The sequence below is a fragment of the Mobula birostris genome, chromosome 10 (assembly GCF_030028105.1).
Source record: "Mobula birostris isolate sMobBir1 chromosome 10, sMobBir1.hap1, whole genome shotgun sequence".
Lineage (NCBI taxonomy): Eukaryota > Metazoa > Chordata > Chondrichthyes > Myliobatiformes > Myliobatidae > Mobula > Mobula birostris.
The window spans coordinates 109,099,258-109,120,889 of record NC_092379.1 but is presented as its reverse complement, the minus strand read 5'-3'; the positions used below and the strand labels follow the sequence as shown (position 1 = coordinate 109,120,889).

The 21,632-nt window shown below is 39.4% G+C and overlaps 1 protein-coding gene across 7 annotated transcripts in view; it reads right to left on the bottom strand.

The window, feature by feature from the left end:
• LOC140204245 (non-POU domain-containing octamer-binding protein-like) overlaps window positions 1-21,632 on the bottom strand; it is a 99,691-nt gene that overhangs the window by 42,971 nt on the left and 35,088 nt on the right. For 5 of the 7 annotated variants that reach the window (XR_011887565.1, XR_011887566.1, XR_011887567.1 and 2 more), the window contains exons 4-9: window positions 21,348-21,443; window positions 19,871-20,067; window positions 18,662-18,746; window positions 10,492-10,600; window positions 5,281-5,335; window positions 336-422 (exon numbers count right to left, since the gene is read on the bottom strand). Coding sequence is in view for 4 of the 7 variants with exons in the window: in XM_072270797.1 (XP_072126898.1) it covers window positions 336-422; window positions 5,281-5,335; window positions 10,492-10,600; window positions 18,662-18,746; window positions 19,871-20,067; window positions 21,348-21,443 (629 nt within the window). In the remaining 3 variants the exon portion in view is untranslated. The remainder of the gene's footprint in view (window positions 1-335; window positions 423-5,280; window positions 5,336-10,491; window positions 10,601-18,661; window positions 18,747-19,870; window positions 20,068-21,347; window positions 21,444-21,632) is intronic. The other 2 variants (XM_072270798.1, XM_072270799.1) reach the window with 2 other exon arrangements.

Below are 21,632 nucleotides of genomic sequence, written 5' to 3'. Positions count from 1 at the left end.
AAGGTGAGGTCTTGGGACTCCCACAACTGATTACAATTTCCAAAATCTTCCTATGTATATATTACAACTCAAACAAGTGGAGTGCTTCCCCCATTAGCTCACTAAGGTGTTTTTTAATGACATACTTATAAGAAGTTGCCTCGGTCCTTGGACCATAGCAGTTGAGGTCCACAGCCATGAGGTCCTGACAAACCAAAACTGAGCAATTGTGAGCAATTTATTAGTGAGGGAATAAATGACAACAAGATCATCCAATATATTGCTGATAACCAAGAACAGGCTCAGTGAGCAGTAATTAGCCAGAACTGGATTTGTCTTCTGTGGGTGTGACATACCTGGGCAATTTTCCATTGTTGGATCAGAGCCGGCATTCTTACTGTTCTGGAACAGCTTGACGGGAGGTGCAGCTAGTCCTGGAATGCCTCAATAGTAGAGACAGTAAACTCACAGTTAAGAACTGCAGTATTACTTTTAGCCAGTCCAAGAAAATTTGTTTTCTTTTAAAATAAATGGTCTAGCAAAATAGATTTAAAACCATGAGGTCTCAACTTTGCGAGCAAGAACAAAAGTAAATCATCACTGAATCCAATCTAATATGTTTATAAAAAGGCATAGACAAAAATAAGTTATTTGGACATTGCAGTTGTAATGACGATTTCTAGAATGCACACATGAAAAAAAAGACAAAACAATTGTCAAAGATTATCATTAACTGCTCTGCAACTTCCTCCAGTATAATTTTAGGAATCAGTGAAATTACATTTTCACGTAATTATGAATGTACTTCAGAATATTTTGTTGCATAGGATGAAAGCAAGCTTGTTAATGACATGCTGCTTCACTAATCACCTTTACTGCAGCTTAACACTTAATTTATGCTGATGGCAATTCGTTCATAAATATTATGTTACGAATTATTTAACATCTTAGTTTCCACCTGGTAATCCAATTTAAAATTCAAAGTTTTTTTTTAAAGAAACTTCATCTGATAATGAGTAGCACACTGACAGTCTAGTTGAGCTGTTGCCAGCTCAATCCTGACTTCAGGATCCAGATTCAATCCTGACTTCAGGTGCCAGTTACAGTTGGAGGCAGAAATGTGGTAAGAATAACAAAAGAGATTAGTGTAAATGAATGACAATTGGTCGGCGAGAGCCCAAAGGGCTGTTTCTGCGCCATTTCTCTAGTTATAACCAATTCTATTCACCAGTTTATAGCTTCACTGATTTTAGCCACAAAAGATCCCCTATAATTGATGTCCAAAAAGAAATAAACATTGAAAAAGGTGAAATAGACAATAGAATCTGGTGAACAGCTCCAGTCAACTGCAAGCACCACTAGTGGATCCCTAAATCAATGCAATTATATCGCTGCAACTGGAGAGTTTAAAAAAAAATTATCTACAAGACAATTTTGAAGAGATGAAACAAAGCTATTTTTATTATAAAAATCAAAAGGCAGAAGACATGGAACAGAATTAGACCAGCCAATCAAGTCTGTTCCATCATTGAATATACACAACTTGGCCTCTACCACTGTCTGTGGCAATGAATTCTGCAAAATTATTGGCCCCTGGCTAAAACAAATTCCTCATCTCCGTACTAAACAGATGTCCCTCTAGTGCTCTCTGGTCCTACTTTTATTTGGATAAGGAATTCGCAAGTAACATGAACTTTTTTCACATGTATAACCTTTTCCTTTTTTTATATATGTATAAATCTATAATTATTTATATATTCCTAAGTACACATTGAGATGATATAAAAAGTAATTAGGCACTTAAATAGATAATTATGTGCAGTTGTAATTCTACTCTATTAGGCTAAGTAATGATATTAGTTGTTAAGAAAAATAGTAGTAATAGTGGATTAATAATAATTTCCATATATCTCTTCTGGACCATTTCTTTCTGGTCCAAAATATTGTATGTAAGCCTATGTAACTACCACTGTAGGTGTTTATATCCTAACTTGTTCATGTTTGCTCCTACCCCCAAACATAATTATCCAATCCCTACGTACTTATTTACTTAATCTTATCATTTTTTTCCTTTCCCAAATCCTTTCCTTTACTTGCGTTAATTCACTATTTTCCAAAAAAAAGAAAAAAAACAGTAAACATTTGGACCAAGGGTGCTTACATTAGCAATATTACTGTATTGATGAGTTGAGCAGTATAAATCATTAGGAGAGTCATCTAAAGTCTGCTCGCTTTGGGGTTATATATTCAATCCATTTATTCCAAATTTGATAAAATTTTTCTTTTTGAATTCTCAGAGAGTAAGTCATCTTTTCCATTTTAAATATTTCCAAGATAATTTCGTGCCAATCTTCTAATGTAGGTGGTATTGGATTTAGCCACTTTCTAGTGATTGATTTCTTACTTGCCGCTAAAAGGGCCTGCAGCGACTTTATATCTTTCTTCTGTTCAAAAAACAATACATGCCCTAAATACAGCAACTCAAAGTTCAGAGGTATCTGGGTCTTAAGTACCTTAACTAATGTTCTATGAATACCTTTCCAATATAAACTTAATTTAGGGCAATCCCAGAAAATATGGAAATGATTTGCCTCCTTGGAGCCACACCTTCTCCAACACGTCACGTTTGTGTCTTTATATTTTTCTTGATATGGGATCTTGAAGTATCTTATAATATTTTTCCAACAATGTTCTCTCCAAGTCAAAGAGTTAGTCGAAGACCACTGAAAACTGCATATTTTCTCCCAAGTCTCCTCTGAAAGTACCAACCTCGCTTCTTTCTCCCACTTCTCTTTAATATACAATGTGTTTACATTTTTAGCATGGAAGAGTGCATTATATAATCGAGAAACTGATTTACTTGGTATTGAACTGTAGGCCAAATTCAGAATCTTGAAAAATTCTAATTCTACTGTTGATAAGTCTGTATATCTACAACTCTGGTTAACATAGTGTCGTACTTGAAGATACCCAAAAAGGTCATTGTGTTCTAGGCCATGTTTGTCCTGCGGGAATTGGAAACTTTGTAATACTCTTTTATGTATAAATGAGAGGTAGGTTGTAAGACCTTTCTTTATCCATAGTTCAAATCTTTTATCTCCTCTGTTGGGAAGGAATTCGGTATCATATGCACACTATCTGAAAAGTTTTAACATGTTATTGATTCCACATGAACTAACCACCTTCTGCCATACCTCTAATGTAAGATTAATCCAGCTGTTTTTAAACTTTTCCAATTGGGCCATCAATCTTTTGCACCACCTTAGTTATCAAAGGCATTCTGATAATCCAAGTAAACATCCACTGACTCTCCTTTGTCTATCCTGCCGGCTATTTCCTCACCTCAAAGAATTCCAAAAGCTTTGTCAGGCAAACTTCATCCTTAATAATGGACTCCAATCAACTTTGGCCAGCTGTTTCTAATTCCCTTTACTCCACTGTAATATCAATACGTCTGACACCTCTCAAAATGCACTGCAAATTCTCTTATATTATGATCACTGCCTCCTAAGGGGCCCTTTGTTTTAACCTCCATAATCAAAATCAGGTTCATGACACAACTCCCAACCATAATCAGCCTTTCTCCTAGCGGGCTCAACCAAAAGCAATCTTATAGGCATTCAACAAACTCCCTCTCTTATTTAAAATCCCCCATGACTATCGCAACACTGCTCATTTTATGTGCCTTTTCCATCCCTTATCGTAGATTGCATTCTACATCCTAGGTACTGCTTGGAGGCTTGTATATAGCTCCAGTCAGGATCTTTTTACCCTGCAGTTTCTTAACTCTATCAATAAGGATTCTACATCTTCCAATCCAATGACATCTCTTTCTAAAGATTTAATTTCATTTTTTAATCAAAAGAGCCAGCCATTCACTCTATCTACCTGCCTATCTTTTGAATACAAGGTATATCCTTGGATGTTAAGCTCCCAACAATGATCTTTCAGCCACCACTCAGTGATGCCCATAGCGAAATACCTGCCTTTCTGTAACTGCGGTACAAGGTCATCCTTATTCCAAAACTGCATTTAAATGCAGCACCTTCAGTAATGTATTCATCGCCCTGTTCGATTTTGGCCTCAAGTTACACTTCGACTAATCCCATTGACTGCAATTTTGCAGTATCATTTGTCTGTCCTTGCTCACAGACTCACTACACACTGCATCTAATTCAGTATCAACTACTCCATCCTCCTGCCAAATTGATTTAAACCCTCCTGAACAGCTCTAGCAAATCTGTCCGTAAGGATATTAGTCCTCAGGGTCAGGTGCTATCCCTCTTTTTGCACAGGTGACATCTTCCTCCGAAAAAATTCTGAATTCCCAATGATCCAGAACCAATTCCTCAGCCACTCATTCATCTGCCAGATGATCCTATTTTTACCCTCATGGCCAATGGTACAGGCAGCAATCCACAGCGTACTACAATGGAGATCCCACTTTTCAGCTTTTCACCTAACTCCCTATATTCTGTCTTCGAGGATCTCTTCCCTTTCCTATGTCGTTGGTACTAGTATGTACCACGACTTTCAGCTGCTCACTCTCCTCCTTTAGAATCGCAAACACAAGGAATTCTGCAGATGCTGGAAATTCAAGCAACACACATCAAAGTTGCTGGTGAACACAGCAGGCCAGGCAGCATCTCTAGGAAGAGGTACAGTCGACGTTTCGGGCCGAGACCTTTCGTCCTGACGACTGTACCTCTTCCTAGAGTTGCTGCCTGGCCTGCTGCGTTCACCAGCAACTTTGATGTGTGTTGCCTCCTTTAGAATGCTGTGACCCCATCCAAGACAACGCTGACCCTGGCACCTGGAAGGCAACATACCATCTGGGTGTGTCTTTCACCTTCACAATCTCCTGACTGGAAGTCTCTCAGAGTTCTCACATCTCACATGAAGAACTAGCTATTTACTAGATAAATAAAGAGGAAAAACACTTACTAGAAACTTGGTCTTTGCCCTCTTCTCACCTAGGCCTCTTGAGCCAAAGCCTGACCACTCTAACACTGTCCACTTAAACTGCTCAGCTTAAACATTGCTTTTTAAAAAAAAAAATTAGCTTTGCCTGGTGCTGAATAGATCATTACAATTTCAGCCCAACAAGAGGTCCTCAAGGGCCCTGAGCTTTTTTTAAATCAGGCACCACCTCAGCCAAACAAGCAACTGCTCATGATGATTGCAGCTCGCCGGACTGGAAGTTATTTTACTTTCAACTCAGTAAACCCTTTATACATCAAATTAGTATATGCTTCACCACAATAATACCGCTTTCATTAATACTGCTTTTATAAATCTCACCTGGCATGGCCATTCCAGTACGTTGCGCCATTTCCTCCATTCTCATGTTCTCTCTCTACAAAAAATATAACATTCACAATAACAAGTCATGTCATGCCCTTTGCTTCATTCCTAAAAACACTTACACTTATCCAAAATCTCAAAAGTAGCTATAAAACAAAATCAGGGCCTTGATGGTGTGCATTAAAAACCATTTGGAAAGGTGACAAGGAATGCAGTTTAGCCGATCATATGGACTTAACGGCGGGAAAAAAATGCTGTTTCCCTGTGAAGATGTCATAAAAGGTGCTTCAATTGGCTAGCTAACATCAGCTGAGTCTCCAAAAGCAAATCTTGAAGATTAAAGATCAAAGAATGCTACATAAATCCAATTTAGACATTACTTGAACCACCACAGTTCAAAAAGAGCAAAGTAGTGTGTGAAAATACACATAAGTTGAGAGTCTCAGTTTTAATTCAAGGCTTCACAAATAAATTTATCTAATATATAGATTTTTTTTTAAAATCAGGATTGCATTGCTAAGTCCAGAATCTTATGACTGGTACTAATGCCTTCAAGTTGATTGTAAGCCAATTCTAAGACTGCAGACCTAGTAATTTGTTCTTCCATAGAGCTGTTTTACAAGACTCAGTAACAATAAACAACGGGTTATTTCTAAAATCAGAACAATGTTCTACTTGAAAGTAAATGCTGCTATAATTTCTGCAGCAGGTATTTTTGCTGTATCTCGACTGAATAAGTATAGTACATTTTGGAACAGTTTGGGATGTTGATCAAGCAAATCACTTTATGCTTAAATATCAAGCTCCACAGCGTTAGTACTGAACTTGTACTCCACTACATTTCTCACTTGTGCATTGTAATATGGTGTCACTCCTAGAGGAATCAGTCTCTGAAAGTTTTTGTGGCCTTGATATTGACATGAATGGTGTAGCTGTGTTTCCAATGGCAAGCATTTGGTTGATGGGGGACTCTGCAATAGTAATGCCATTATAAACAAAAATCCCAGATAGACAATTCAAGTCTCTCATTAGAAATTATTATGGCATGAGTGTTACGAACTGAATGCTCTGTAGATTTCTCTAAGAAGCTGCTTCAGAGGAGCAGCTTAGGAGGAGATAATGGCGCCTAATGGCAATTCCTTTGCTTGCATCTTCAGAAACAGCTCTATTTCCATCTTTATTATCTCTATTTTTCCCTTTCAGGGTTCTTGAGGTTTCTGGGTTCATTGTTCAATGGAACTGAACACTGGGGAAGTGTGCTGATTGCACTTTAACCTCATGGCGAAAGAAAAGTAATAAATGAAGTGATGAAAGGTTGAGCCTTGGACACTTGGAATGATGCACTGGGACCAAGGAAATTAACCTCCGACTACCATAATCCTTTTGATACCTATTGATTTAAATTTTTACGAGTGTATTATGATGCTTCTTTGATATCAGGGGCAAGTACTCTCTCATCATGTCTGAAGTTCAATTTTTTGGCCTTTCTGATGAGTTATGGAACTGGGAAGTCTTGACAAAACCCAAACTGGCCATTGGTGTGCAGGTTATTGGAAAGTGCTGCCTGATAGCACAATGGTTGACTGAGTCCATTACCTGGCTGATGAGTTGAGAGCAGACGACCTGCATGGTGACTGACTGCATGGGAAATGTCGTGGATTTTGAGAGCAAAATACACCTGATTAATCTTCCGTTGACAAAGCAATGCCACTGTTGGAACTATGCTCTAACAGATAGCTAGTTCTGGAATGCATCTGATGCTGTTCAGCCCCATGGCCTTTGCCAAATATACTGGCTTGCAATGGCATGCAACTCAAATGGAAGATAAAATGGATCCAATTATGCATCTTTAGCTTAACAGGTTTCAGTAAGAATGTCAAAATACCTGCAGCCTCCTCTTTCCATTGTCCAGAGGTTCAAACTGATGTACTATCTGTGAGACTGCATACCTTACCGAATACAGGGCCACAGAAGGCAATTCTGCCCATATTACCACTTCCCTGGGCTGCCATTTCTAAGTATGCATGGTATATATGCACAGTTATGCCTCCCTGAATCCCTTGTTGAACTAGGCTTGACACTAATGACCATTAGAGTAAGGAATACGCCAAGTCACAAAGTCAAGTTCTGTTGCTGTTGATGGACAAGTCCCACATGGATGCCCTATTCTGATCTGCTTCTATTTATCCAATTGCATAATTTTAGTGGTACTCAGATGGCATCCTCAGTATGAAAATCAGACTGTGGAATGGTCACTTAGAACGAAGCTATCATGAACAGATTTATCAGCTATAAGGTAGACAAGAATGATGTCAAGTAGGACTATCCATTTGGTTGGCTCACTCACTCACTACCACAATCATCTGGTAGCTATATCCTTTAGCACTGAGACAGTTCGATCTATTAATCTGCTATAAGCCACCTGCTTTTCCACCCAAAGCATAGTTTGGACTTTTGCTATATTCACTGCTTCTTCAAAGTGTTGTTCAATGGTAATGAGGCATTGGTTCTCATGTTTGCCATGAGTTTCGATGGGACCTGGATAATTCAGTCCCCCCCCCCATTGACTATATAGCACTGTAATACACCTGGTGGTTGTCTGTGCCGAAATTTTTGAGACGTCATGGAAAGGTCTCCCATGCATTCTGTAATAATGTGTATACGACTATGTCAGACTACTACCTAGCTGTGGACAGTTCTCCCAGTTTAGACACCAATGTCCAGATGTAGACACAGAACTATGTTACAACACCAAGAAGTTCATCCACCATACTCCTACTCAGTATGAATGCAATAGTAATGATAAAATTGAATGATTTACTAACCACTTCAGAAGCCATTTAAGAGTTGACCATTCTTAAGGAATAGAATCATTTACAGCCTAAACCAAACATGTCAGATTTCTCCTGAAGAGCATTTCTGAAACATGCATGTCTAATAGCTTCATACTCTAGACTAGTAACCATATTGAGTAAACATACATCAGGGATGAAATCAGGTTGGAGAAGTCATTCTTTAGTTGGAATTGTCTGTAGCCTTATATAGATTTAGGGCAATCCAAGTCAGAACTGTTGACAGCTGTCTTTCAAAATAAATTTTTACATAATGGGCAGATAGTAGAATCTCACTGTCCAATATAATCGTAATCAACCACAACTGCCTAATTAAATATCAAGCTATGACAAAGATATACATCAACATTCAGCATGCAATCCTCAGGTTATCTCAAAAATTCACTTGTGTTTTTGAACATTAAGCAGTCTCGTGTGTTGATGTGCAGTTTCCTTGGTTACTGCTGAAGTGCTAAAATGCAATGCAACACTGAATTCATACCAGTATTCCAAACCTTGATGAAAAACCATGACTGTAAAAAGGCATTATAAGTTTGTTCAGTTAATAAGACACAATGTACATTCACCTGCAGGGTCTTTTCCAATGATAGTAATCCATATCTCAAAAATAACATTATTGCACAGACAAGTACAGTGATGCTAGAAAGTTTGTGAATCCTGTAGAATTTCCCCAATTTCTGCATAAATAGGACCTAAAATCTGATCAGATCTTCACACAAGTCCAAAAACTGGATAAAGAGAACCCAATTAAATAAATAACAGATAACATTATACTTGTTCATTAACTGCTTTCAGCAACTGGTGTGACCCCCCACCCCCCCCAACCCCCAGTATAGTAATACCTTCAACCAAACGTTTCTGTTAACTGCTTATCAAGACTGCACATTGGATTGGGGGACTTTTAAGTCATTCCTCCTTACAAAACTATTTCAACCCTAGGATATTGGTAGGCTTTCTTGCATGAACTGCTTGCTTCAGGTCCTTCCACAACATGTCTATAGGACTAAAGTCAGGACTTTGACTCGGCCATTCCAAAACATGAATTTTCTTTTTAAAACATTCTATTGTTGATTTACTCTAGTCTTTCATATCATTGTCTTGTTGCATTATACAATTTCAATTAAGCTTCAGGTGATGGACTGCTACTTTGACATTCTCCTGTAAAATGTCTTGATACAATTTTGAATTCATTGTTCCCTCAACAATTGCAAACTGTCCAGGCCCCGAGGCAGCAAAGCAGCCTCAAAATATGATGCTCCTTTCACCATGCTTCACAGTTGGGAAGAGGTTGTAGTGTTGGTGTGCGTCCAAACATAGAGTGCATTTCTGCCAAGAAGTTCAATTTTTGTCTCAATGTCCATAGAACATTGTCCCAGAAGCATGGCAAAACATTCAGGTGACCTTCTGCAAACTTGAGACGTGCAGTTTTTTTTTTGCCAAGCAGTGGTTTCCTCTGTGATGACCTTCCATGAACACCAATCTTGTTCAGTGTTTTTCTTATAGTGGACACATTAACAAAGACTTTAGCAAGTTTCTAGAGATTTCTGCAGGATTTTTGCTGTTATCCTTGGGTTCTTTTTACACCTCCTTCAACACTGCACATTGTGCTATTGATGTGATCTTTACAGGATGCCCATTCCAAGGGACAGTAGCAACAATACTCAGTTTCCTCCATTTGTAGACGATTTCTCTTACTGTGGACTGATGAACACTCAGGTCTTTAGAAATGCTTTCGTAGCCTTTTCCAGCTTCATGCATCCCTACAATACTTCTGAGTGTTGTTTTGATCGAAGAATGGTGCATATAAACATATCTTTGCGAACATCTGGCCCTGTCAGCAACCTGCCTTTGTCTTTTTTATGCTCTGCAACCACACCTCTGATCTCATCTCATTGATTGGAACACCTGACTCCAAACAAATTTGTAAAGGCATTACCCCAGAGATTCACATACTTTTTCCAACAAATACATGTAATACTGGATTATTTTCTCAATAAATAAATGAACAAGTATAATGTTTTTGTGTTCTCTTTATCTAGTTTTAAGACTTGCGTGAAGATCTGATCACATTTTAACTCATATTTTTGCAGAAATATAGAAAATTCTACATGGTTCGCAAAATTTCTAGCACCACTGTATGTGATCAGGCAATTATTTTTATTATCATGTCAATGTACAGCTCAATAACTAGAGAAAAATGATTTGAGTTATAAAAAAACCCTCAACCCTTTCTCTACCACAATCAATAGTCTGAATAATCAACACAGCATAGCTTACAGCAAAAATGATTGGCAAAGTGGTGTGATAACTTTGATAGTGTTTTAAATGTCACTTATTAATTCACTTTAGCTCTTACATTTTCAAAGTTTCCTCTAAAGCCTTCCTGTTGTCTTCGCATCATTTCTTCTTTCTCACGCTGACGTAGCAAAATTTCTTCTTCACGTCTTCTACGTTCTTCTTCTTGCCTACAGTAAATAATAAATTATTAAAATTATACATCCCAAATTAAATATTCAACACTTCACTTACAGGAAAAAATCCTATTTTTCAGAAGAAATACAGGAGAATACAAGTTTTACCAAAGGTAATTTGTTAAGGCTATGGGTAATTTAATTTTACAAACTCAACTACAGGCACAAATGGATAACAAAGGATCTTTCTACTACTGTATAGAACAAAGGTGTCAAAATATACATCAAAGGCAGCACAATGATACAACTTGTAAAGCTCGTGTCCCAGTGACTCAGGTTCAACCTTGATTTTTGGGGTTGTCCATGGAGTTTACATTCTCCCTATGACCCCGTGAGTTTCCTCGGGGTGCCCTATTTCCACCCAAAACCAAAGTCGTTGTTGGTGGTGGTGGGGAGGGGGGGGGAGGAGAGCAGGGGAAGGGGAAAAACAAAAGAGGTCCATTAGTTCACATGAAAATTGTAGATCCTCCCTTGAGGCAACAGCAGAATCTAGAGCAGAATGAAAATTGAATTAGTACAGAACTTAAGCAAATTGATGCCAAATGTTTGGTGCAGAATTAAGTGTACTGAAGGACCTGTTTCTGTGCTGTGTCTCAATGACCTTTCAATAGTTACAAAAATAAAACAGGATTCCTTCAATGAACCCTCTGTAAATCCAGCATTAGGCCATATTTTTAAGAGGAAAATAAAATCATAAATTACGTTACATAACACAACAGCTTCTGTGAAATCAAAGTTGTAATCACACATTGTGAGCAGCAGCACATTTATTCATTATGATACTCCTCTCTACCATGTCCTATATACCCACGAAGAGAGATACAGGTGCCAAATATGTTTCAAATATAAAAATTAAAAAGTTTTGAGGTAGTGTTGATGGGTTCAATGTCCATTCAAAAATCAGACAGCAGAGGGGAAGAAGCTGCTCCTGAATCATTGAGTGTACTTTCACTCTTCTGTACCTCCTTCCCGATGATAGCAATGAGAGCAAGGCATGACCTGGGTGATAGAGGGCCTTAATGATGGATGCCATCTTTTGAGGCATCGCTCCTTGAAATTACCAGAGGCTAGTGCTCATGATGGAACCAAGTTCACAACTATCAGCAGCTTTCTTTGATCCTGTGGAGTAACTCCTCTCCCCCCACCTCCACCACATACCAGACAGTGATACAACCCGTTAGAATGTGGTACATCTGTAGAAACGTTCAAGTGTTTTTGATGACCTACCAAATCTTCTCAAACTTCTAATGAAATAGTCACTGTTGTGTCTTTTTTGTAGCTGCATCAATATATTAGGCTCAGGTTAGATCCTCAAGAGATACCCAGGAACTAGAAATTGCTCACTCTTTCTGCTTCTGGTCCCTTTGAAGACTCGTGTGCGCTCCCTTGTCTTACCTCTTCTGAAGTCCATAATCAGTTCTTCAATCTTACGAACGTTGAGTGCAAGGTTGTTGCTCCAACTAGCTGGCATATCTCTCTCTTGCATGCCCTCTCATCACCATCTGAAATTCTGCCAACAATGATTGTATCATCAGCAAATTTATAGATGGCATTTGAGATGTGCCTAGCCACACAGTCATGGGTGTAGAGTAGAATAGTGACCTAAGCACACATTCCTGAGGCGTGCCATTGTTTGTCAGCAAGGTGGAGACGTTTCCAATCCGCACAGATTGCAATCCGCACCAATTAGGAAGTCAAAGATCCAGTTGCAAAGGCCCAGGTTCTGGAGTTTTTCCAATCAGAATTGTAGAAATCATAGTGTTAAATGCTGAGTTGTAATCAATTACCAGCACCCTAACATCGGTATTTCCATTGTCCAGGTGATCCAAGGCTGCGTGAAGTGCCAATGAAATAGCATCTGCCATAGACCTATTGAGGGGATAGGCAAATAGCAGTGGGTCCAGGTCTTTGCTGAGAGTGGTTAATTGAGCCATATCAGCCTTTCAAAGGTGTAGATGTGAGTACTGGATGATAGTCATTAATGCAGCTCAATCTTCTTGGGTACTGGTGTAATTGTTTCCCTTTTGAAGCAGGTGGGAACATCTGAATGTTGCAATGAGAGTGAAAACCTCTGAACAACCCCTGCCAATTGGTTGGCATAGGTTTTCAGAGTCCTACCAGGTACTCCATCGAGGTCTGTCGCCTTGCTCCTTGTTCACTCTTTTGAAAGACAGCCTCTGAGACAGAGATTACAGTGTCACCAGGTGCTGCGGGGATCTACATAGCTCCTTTTCAAAGCAAGCATAAAAGGCATTCGGCTCATCTGAGAGTGAAGCATCACTGCCATTCATAGTTTTAGGTTTCGCTTTATACGAAGTAATGGCCTGTAAACCCTGCCATACTTGAAATGCATCTGATTTCATCTCCAACCCTGTTTAGAATTGTTCCTTAGCTCTTGAAATAGCTCTCCGTAAGTCATTCCTGGATTTCTTGTGCAGACTATGAACCTCCTGGTTCATCCGTGGCTTTCAATTTGTTATGTACAGTAAATTCTCATTGGCAAACACTCATCCATGCAGATTTTAATGAAGTAGGTGATGGCAGTCATACTCTGACTCAAAGATGAATCTCTGAATATAATCCAGTCCACTGATCTGAAGAAGCCCTGTAAGTGCTCCTGCACCTCCCTTGCCCATACTTTCTTGGTCCCCATTACTGGTGCTGCAAACTTCAGTCTCTGCCTATACTCAAGGAATAGAAGTACAGCCAGGTGATCAGTGTGGGTGCAGGATAGCACACGAAGTGTTCTTGATGGAGGTGTAATAGTGATCCAGTGTGTTGGTTCCTCAGGTACTATAAGTGATTTGTTGGTAATAATTATTTAGACCTTTTCAAGCTGGCCTAGTTAAGATCCCCAACAATAGGGAAGCATCAGGATGTGTTGTTTCACATCTATTGATAACATTGCTCAGTTCATCTAGAGCCTGTTTTACACTGGCCTGAGGAGGTACAGGTTTCCCCCACTATCCAAAGGTAGAGCATTCCTATGAAATGGTTCATAAGCCGGAATGTCGTAAAGTGAATACAGGTTTCCCCCGCCATCCGAAGGTACAGCGTTTCTATGAAACAGTTCTTAAGCCAGAATGTCGTAAAGCGAAGAAGCAATTACCATTTATTTATATGGGAAAAATTTGTGAGCGCTCGCAGACCCAAAAATAACCTACCACATCATGCCAAATAACACATAAATCCTAAAATAACAGTAACATATAGTAAAAGCAGGAATAATATGATAAATACACAGCCTATATAAAGCAGAAATACTTCTCTACAATCACTGCCTGCACTGTTCGCCGTAGCAAAAATCTCATGTGCTTTCAGCAGAAACACAGCGCAAGCACTGTTGACAGAAACATAGCGCAAGCGCTCTCAGCAAAAACACTCTCTCCAGTAACACTTAAGCTATGAAGCTGCCAAATCATACCAAATAACGCACAATACGCAGCCTATACAAAGTAGAAATAATGTATGTACAGTGTAGTATCACTTACCAGAATCCAGAAGACAGCGCCTAGCACACTGATGATGGTGTGTTAGGCTGAGTCGTCGGAGTTTGGGGTGGTACAGTGGTCCCCACCCTCCAGACTGCCGACCGACACCAATCCGCAAAGAATGCAGCCGTCCAGCAGTAGCCGGGACGCACCCAGCACATCTGTAAGAAAAAAGCCCAAGATAAACAAGCTAATTAATTAGGTGCTGCCCAGCATGTAATTAATTAGCTTGCTTATTTTGGCTTTTTTCTTAAAGGTGTGCTGGGTGCGTCCCGGCTACCGCTGCATTCTCTGCGAATCGGTATCTGTCCGCGATCTGGGGGTTGGAGTGGTGGGACACTGGGGTGTCATCTCATCGTCGATCAGGGCAAACAGGTCATTTTCTTCTATGTCTGCCTGCCTCGATATCGAAGGTCGAGGTTTGTCATCTGCTGTGGCTGATGTGGAAGGCTTGAAAAACGACAGTATGCTTGACTGCTAGCCTCGTGCATTTTTCTATCATACAGTTCTTTGTAAGCACTCAAACCATCTTGCAAATATGCCCTAAACCGACGTACCCTTTCAAAATTAAAGTCGTACTTTTCAGTAATAATTGCAGCGAAAATCTAACGCAGTTGCTTCACGCTCAGTTCCTGGATGACTTCACTTTCAGTCCATTCACTACTGCATTCAGTTTTGATTGTTATCCTTTCCTCTTCCAATTTCATCAGTTCTTCATCTATCAGTTCTTGGTCATGGGATGCCAAAACCTCTTCAACATCATCTTCATCAACTTCCACAGGCCAAACTCACTTTGTCCTTACTTCGTTCACCACGATCGAAACGCTTAATTATGTCTAGTTTTACGCTAAGTGCAACACCCTTACGAGCTCTTTTAGGCTTTTCCGATACCTTAGAACTCATCTTGCTAATGGCTGCTCACAGGCACATGCTTAAGCAATGCCAGCTAGAATGTAGTTCCGAATCCGGGGGAGGAGCAGCTGCTCGGGGCGCGCGCTGCTTTTTTTTTTGCGCGCTGCCTTTTTTCGTAACAGTGAAAACACCTTCTATTAGCGAAAACAGGTAACTAATGTAGGTCTTTCGTAACAGTGAGGTTTCGTAAAGCGAACGTTCGAAAAGCGGGGGACACCTGTAAGCAATTACCATTTATTAATATGGGAAAAATTTTTGCGCGTTCCCAGACCAAAAAAAAACCTGTAAAATCATGCCAGATAACAGATAAAACCTAAAACAGTAACATATAGTAAAAGCAGGAATGGTATGATAAATACGCAGCCTATATAAAGTAGAAATACTTCTCTGCATCTCTGTCTAGCGCAGCGAAAATCTCGCAGAAGCGCTCTTGGCGGTAACACTCTCTCCAGTAACCTTTAAGCTATGAAGCTGCCATATCATACCAAGTAACACATAAAAATACACAGCCTATATTAAAGTAGAAATAATGTATATGCAGTGTAGTTCACTTACCGGAATTGGGAAAACTCCAATAAATTGCAGTTTCGTCACAGTTAAACACTTGCTTGTACAAATAATCACCTTCTGTAATTATTTTCTTCAGTTCCTCTGGGAACTTTCTGGCAGCTTCAGTATCAGCCAAAGCATTCTCTCCAGTAAACGTTAAACTATGAAGCTGCCCTCGCCTCAGAAACCGATCAAGCACCCATGACTACCTTTAAATTCCACTTTCGCAACACTTTCATCACCATCCTCCAGTGCTTTCTGTTTCAGCTTATTAAAAAGACTGACCGATTTCCTCAAGTATAAGAAAACTTAACGGAACACCACGCTTTGTACACCCATCAATCCACTCAAACAACACTTTCCATTTTATCCATTATTGGATGACGACTAAGAGAGACCACTTTACTATGAGCAGAAACAACAGTAACATGGGCAGTTTTCAAAATTCTCTCTCTGCGTATATATAGTGCGAATGGTGGACGCAGGCAAGTTCAACGCGCAGATAATGTTCTTACTTCGTTCACCACAATTGAAACGCTTAATTATGTCTAGTTTTACGCTAAGTGTAACACACTTACGAGCTCTTTCAGGCTTTTCCAATACCTTAGAACTCATCTGGCTAACAGATGCACAAAATAAGTCGAGATAAAGCAATGGCTGCTAGAATGCAGTTCCGGGGGAGGAGCTTGGCTATTCAGTGAAAACACCTTCTGTTAGCGAAAATAGATAACTAATGTAGGTCTTTCATAACAGCGAGGTGTCATAAAGCAAACATTCAGAAAACGGGGGCCACCTGTACCAAGATGGCTGAAACTTCCTGTGGCAGATAAAATGGACAGCACTTGATCACGAGGTGTTCCAGGTCGGGTGCACAGGACTGAGATAAAACTACCACATTTGTACACCACAAGGAGTTGATCAGGAAGCATACTCCATCTCCTCTGCCTCTGAAAGACTCAGCTGTCCCACCATGGCAGTGTATTGAGAACCCTTCAAGCTGAATTGCGACATATGGAATGGAAGAGCTTAACCAACATTCCGTGAAACAAAACCACAACTAGTCTTAATGTCCCTCTAGTACAGCAGTCTATCTCTGAGCTCTTCAATTTTATTTACCAGAGACTGCACATTTGCCAGGAAGATTGTCAGTATTGGGAGTCAAAATCCATGCTTCCTTAAACAAAGTGGCACCCCCTCTTCAACTTTTAGAACGAAGTGACATCCTCCATTTATGACCTTCAAATCATCAATTCTTCCACCATGGTAAGACTGAGCAAGGCAACAACACGGTGGTCATCCTGCAACAGCAAGGTCTCTCTCAAGCAGAAATTTCACAGCAGACAGGAGTTTCAAGATGTGCTGTCCAAGCTCTTCTGAAGAAGCACAAAGAAAGTGGCATTGCTGAGGACCAGAAGTGCAATGGCTGGCCAGAGAAACTGAGTGAAGCAGACAAGAGATACAAATTGACATCCCTTCTAAATTGGAAGTCGTCCAGCACTACAACTCTGAACTCGCAGAAACCACCAGAACCCAAGTACATCCCTCTAGAGTTTGGAGAAGTCGTCAGAGGTGGTCTTCATGGAAGAGTTGCTGCCGAAAATCAAAGGGTGATCACACCAAATATTGATTTGATTTTGCTTTTTATCATTTTCTGCTCTTTATAGTAATTTTATTGATAATTAGAACCTTTATTTCATAATACAGACTCACAGTGTGCCCAAGACCTTTTCCCCAACAGTACTTTGTTGTAAAATTTGTCATTTCACAACAGTAGTATAGTACAAGACAAAAAAAGTATAAGTTACAAATTAAATCAATAGTGCAAAAGTCAAATATAGCGATGTACCATTAACATCGCAGAAGCTATTCCCAAAATATTGATTGGTCCTATACCTCCCCCCCAATGGTCGCAACATGCAAAGCCATGCCTGGGATGACGAGGATCTTGAGTAGTGTATTCTGCCTTCTTGAAGCACCATCTCTTGAAAAATATCCTCTTATAGCAGGCAGGATTATGCCCATAATGGAATTGGCCAAGTCTACAGGGCTCTGCAACCTCTTGCAATCCTATATATTGAAGCTTCCATACTCGGCTGTGATGCAACCAGTCAGAAGGCTATGTCCAAGCAGAATGATGAATGTAATGTTCCACCAAACATCTGTAGGAATATGCAAGGAGCCTGATGACATACCAAACCATCTGAAACTCCAATGAAGTAGAGCCACTGGCATATCATCTTTGCGTTTCATCAACGTGTTGGACCCAGGTCAGATCCTCAGAGATACTGACGGCCAGGAAATAGAAGATGCTCACCATTTTCCAACACTGACTCCACAATGAGGACTAGTATGTGTTCTCTCAACTTCTGCATCATGAAGTAGACAATCAATTCTTTGGATTGCTAACAATGAGTACAAAGTTATTGTGGCGACACTACTCACTCATAATCAGGCAATCTATCACACTCCTGTAAACCTTCTCGTTGCCATGATTCTGCCAACAACAATGGTATTATCAGTATATTTATAAATGCTGTTGGAGCACTGCTTAGCCACAGTCATGAGTGTAGGGATTAGAACAGTGGGCCCTTGAGGTATGGTTGTGTTGATTGTCAGCAAGACGTTATGAACAATCTGCATTGATTATTATCTATTTTAAGGAAGTCAAGGAATCAGATGCAGGGAGAGATACAGATGTCAAGGTTTTGAAATTTGTTGATTAATAGTGAGGGCAGTGATGCTCTTTCTTAAACTTTGCTGGAGAGAAGCAACTTCCTCATCCCACATTTCTGCTGCTTTCCCTACCATCAAGCCAACAGAAGTAACACCTCTTCTATCCTCGAAGACATGGCAAGCCATGTATTAGCCATTCAACTAATCTCTTTTACCCAAATCAATGCTTAATTCTTAATATCGTCTTCACTCATTCAACTGTAACATTATTCATCTAATCTAAAACAAGGTTCAATTCCTTGAACTGAATAATAAAACAAAATTTCTGAATATTTGCGTGTTGTGCTTAATAAGTTAATCTGTTACCCGTCAGAAATGAACATTCTTCCAAAAAAATGAGAGACTTATTTTCAATTATTCAAACAATTACCTCAGTTCCAACTGCTTTCTTTTCTGCACTTCCTGATTATGTAGTTCTTCCATTCGCCTCAATTCTTCTTGACGTCTCATTAAATCTGTTGAAAAAATTTTGGGTTAATTAAAACACATATTATACACTTCCAAGAGCAATTTTATCTTTTAAATAGGTGTCCTTGATATAGAACATTCTGAAAGATGTGGATTATCTTCAAATAGATGAAACTTTAATTACAATTTCTTCATATATTTCAGAGATTTATAATCCATTCTTGCATACGTGTATCAGACCATATATTCTACAATCCACCTTTAGACTAATAGTCTATTCACTGGTACACATACATGGCAAAAGCCTGCCACTTTTATCACAAAAAGTGTAAATCTTTTATGATATAAATTATGTGGTAAAATCTTAAATGAAAAAGAGTAGCAGGACAGTGTCAGATTATCTTGATTCTAAAAGAACAACCATGTCAGAAACCTGCATTTCGAATAGTTATTTTACACTTTAACTTCAGTGTACCTTCAACCTTCTAGATTTCCCTCATCCCTGCAATGTGCCCAGCTTCCCTGGATGTCTCTAATACAGACCATGATCCTACCATGGGCTCTGCTTACATAGCTAAAGAGCAAGAGGAAGGAGAACCTTCTTGAGTTGGGGGAGAGAGAGAGAGGAGAAAAACACAGAATGAGTATCAGGACTGGTCGTATGTTTGTCAGAACTTGTGATGAGAAAATAGACACAAATGCTCCTTTCTGCTGAGCTTGACAAAAAAGCCAGACTTACTCTATGAAGCAACTGGAAAAATAAGTCAGCAACACGAACCAAAACCCAGGAACTACAAAAGCCGCTACTGTTCATGAACTGGGTGGGTTGGGTAGTAAGGACATTACAGAGTTAAAAAGTAGTGGGAAGGAGAGGACAGGACATCCATTGCCCACTTGACAGAAAGATTTAAGGAGACACATAGCGAGAACAGCCAGGATCTTTTACCCCTAGGGTCAAAATACTAGTCAGCAGTTAATAGGGGCAAGTTCAAAGGGGATGTGTGGGTCATAAAAACAGAGAGGTAGGAGCCTCAAATGCATTGCTGTAGTATGCAGACAACTGAGTGATATAGAATTGTGCTGGCAGAAGGAAGGTGCTTAATTCGTTCAGCACCAACACTTTACCAAAAATCAATGCCTCTAGAAGTGCAAGGGTTACTTCTCAACAGACCTTGCCTCATCAACATGACTTGATGCTCATGACGTGCAGCTTCCAATTCTACTTCCAACTTTTCTCGCGCTTCTTTCACATTTCTATCCACTTGCTCTTGTTGTTGTTTCTCCATTTCAAGCAGTGCTTTCCATCTCATGGCATATTCATACTCAAATGTCCCATGCTGGGCAAATCTTGGTGGTTGCTCTCGCTCCCTACAATAGTTATGAAAAATTTACTGTATCTTAAATTAAGAAACAAGAAACAAAAGCAATCATAACTGCATTCGTTATGTGTAGGAGGATAGATTATCAATCCAACAATCTTCCTACTCCGCTTCCCACTGCCACTTCCTCCTCTCCAGTTATCTTTCCTAGTTTAATAGGTAGCCACTAGAAAAAGGGAAATCGGACTCCCATACTGCAAGAAGTTAAAGAAATTTGTCATGTCACCTTTGACACTCACCAACCATTAGATATGCACCACAGAAAGCATCATGGCCTGGTATGGCACAACGCTCAGCACATCAAGGCTACACTTCTCATTGCCTTGGTAAAGCACCCAGGATAACCAAAGGTCCCACCAACCAAGCATTTTTCACCAGGCTCAAGGACAGATTCTATCCTACTCTTATGAATGGTTCCCACATATGATAAGAATGTTTCCTGACCCCACAATCTACCTAATTATGACTTTACACCCTATTGTCTATATGCATAGCATTTTCTCTACAACTATAACTCGATATTCTGCAATTCTTTTTTGTTTTCTCTTGTACTACCTCGATAAACTGAAGTGAATGAGCTATATGGATACCTTAGTGCACGTGACAATAATAAACCAATTTCATCAATGCACAAAAATTCCATTAAATTGGGTATAAGAACAAGAAATCTATTACAAATTGCAAAATTTAATAAGCCACAAGTTACTTCAGTTGAGGTAACTTGATGTAGAAAACAGTAGTTTAACCATAGATTAATACAGCACAGTAACACAAACTCATCCATGCTGTAGCCGAAACTCATTTGCTTGGGTTTGGTCTGTATCCTTCTAAACTCTTCCTATCCACTTACTGTTCTTCTCAATTTTCAAAAATGTTATTAATGAACCTTCCTCAACTACTCTGACCCCTTCTACTCAAATTTCACAGGTTTGTGCCAGCTCATAGCTATTCACTTGGACTTCTACAAATATAATGAGCAACAAGCACAATTCCATTTAGTGACATGCGTTATTTGTTTACCTGTCAAAACTGGAGAATGCAGAAAACCCAGGTAGTTCATAGGGGAAAAGATGTACTAGCTTATTTTATACATCAAATTACTCAACTTCGCAAAACTATGCACTAAACCATTTCACTGTGTGCTTTGTCAAAGCAGGGCAAACAAAAACAAGAGATTCTTAAATAAACAGCTGAAGGCCCAGCATCAATTTTTTTAAAACACAAGACTCTTAAATGGGGAGGTGGTAGTAATTTATACTTAATGCTTACTTGTGATAATGTTGGTTTTTCTGAACCAGTTTCTCTTGAAGTCCATCTTCATCATCATACTGTTCAAAAGGTTCAACAGTCACAGGTCTTGGAAACCTAGGAAAAGGACCAGAAAAAATCAATATTGAAATTGCTGGTTTCATTATAAATAGCAAACTGAGAAACATAATCCCATTGAAACGTTTTCTGAAATTATGATTGTCTCCATCATGTAAATGCACTCCCACTTGTCATTTCAGCTGAATCTACTGAAAACTAAGTGTGCTGGCTCCCGGGTTATGGAGA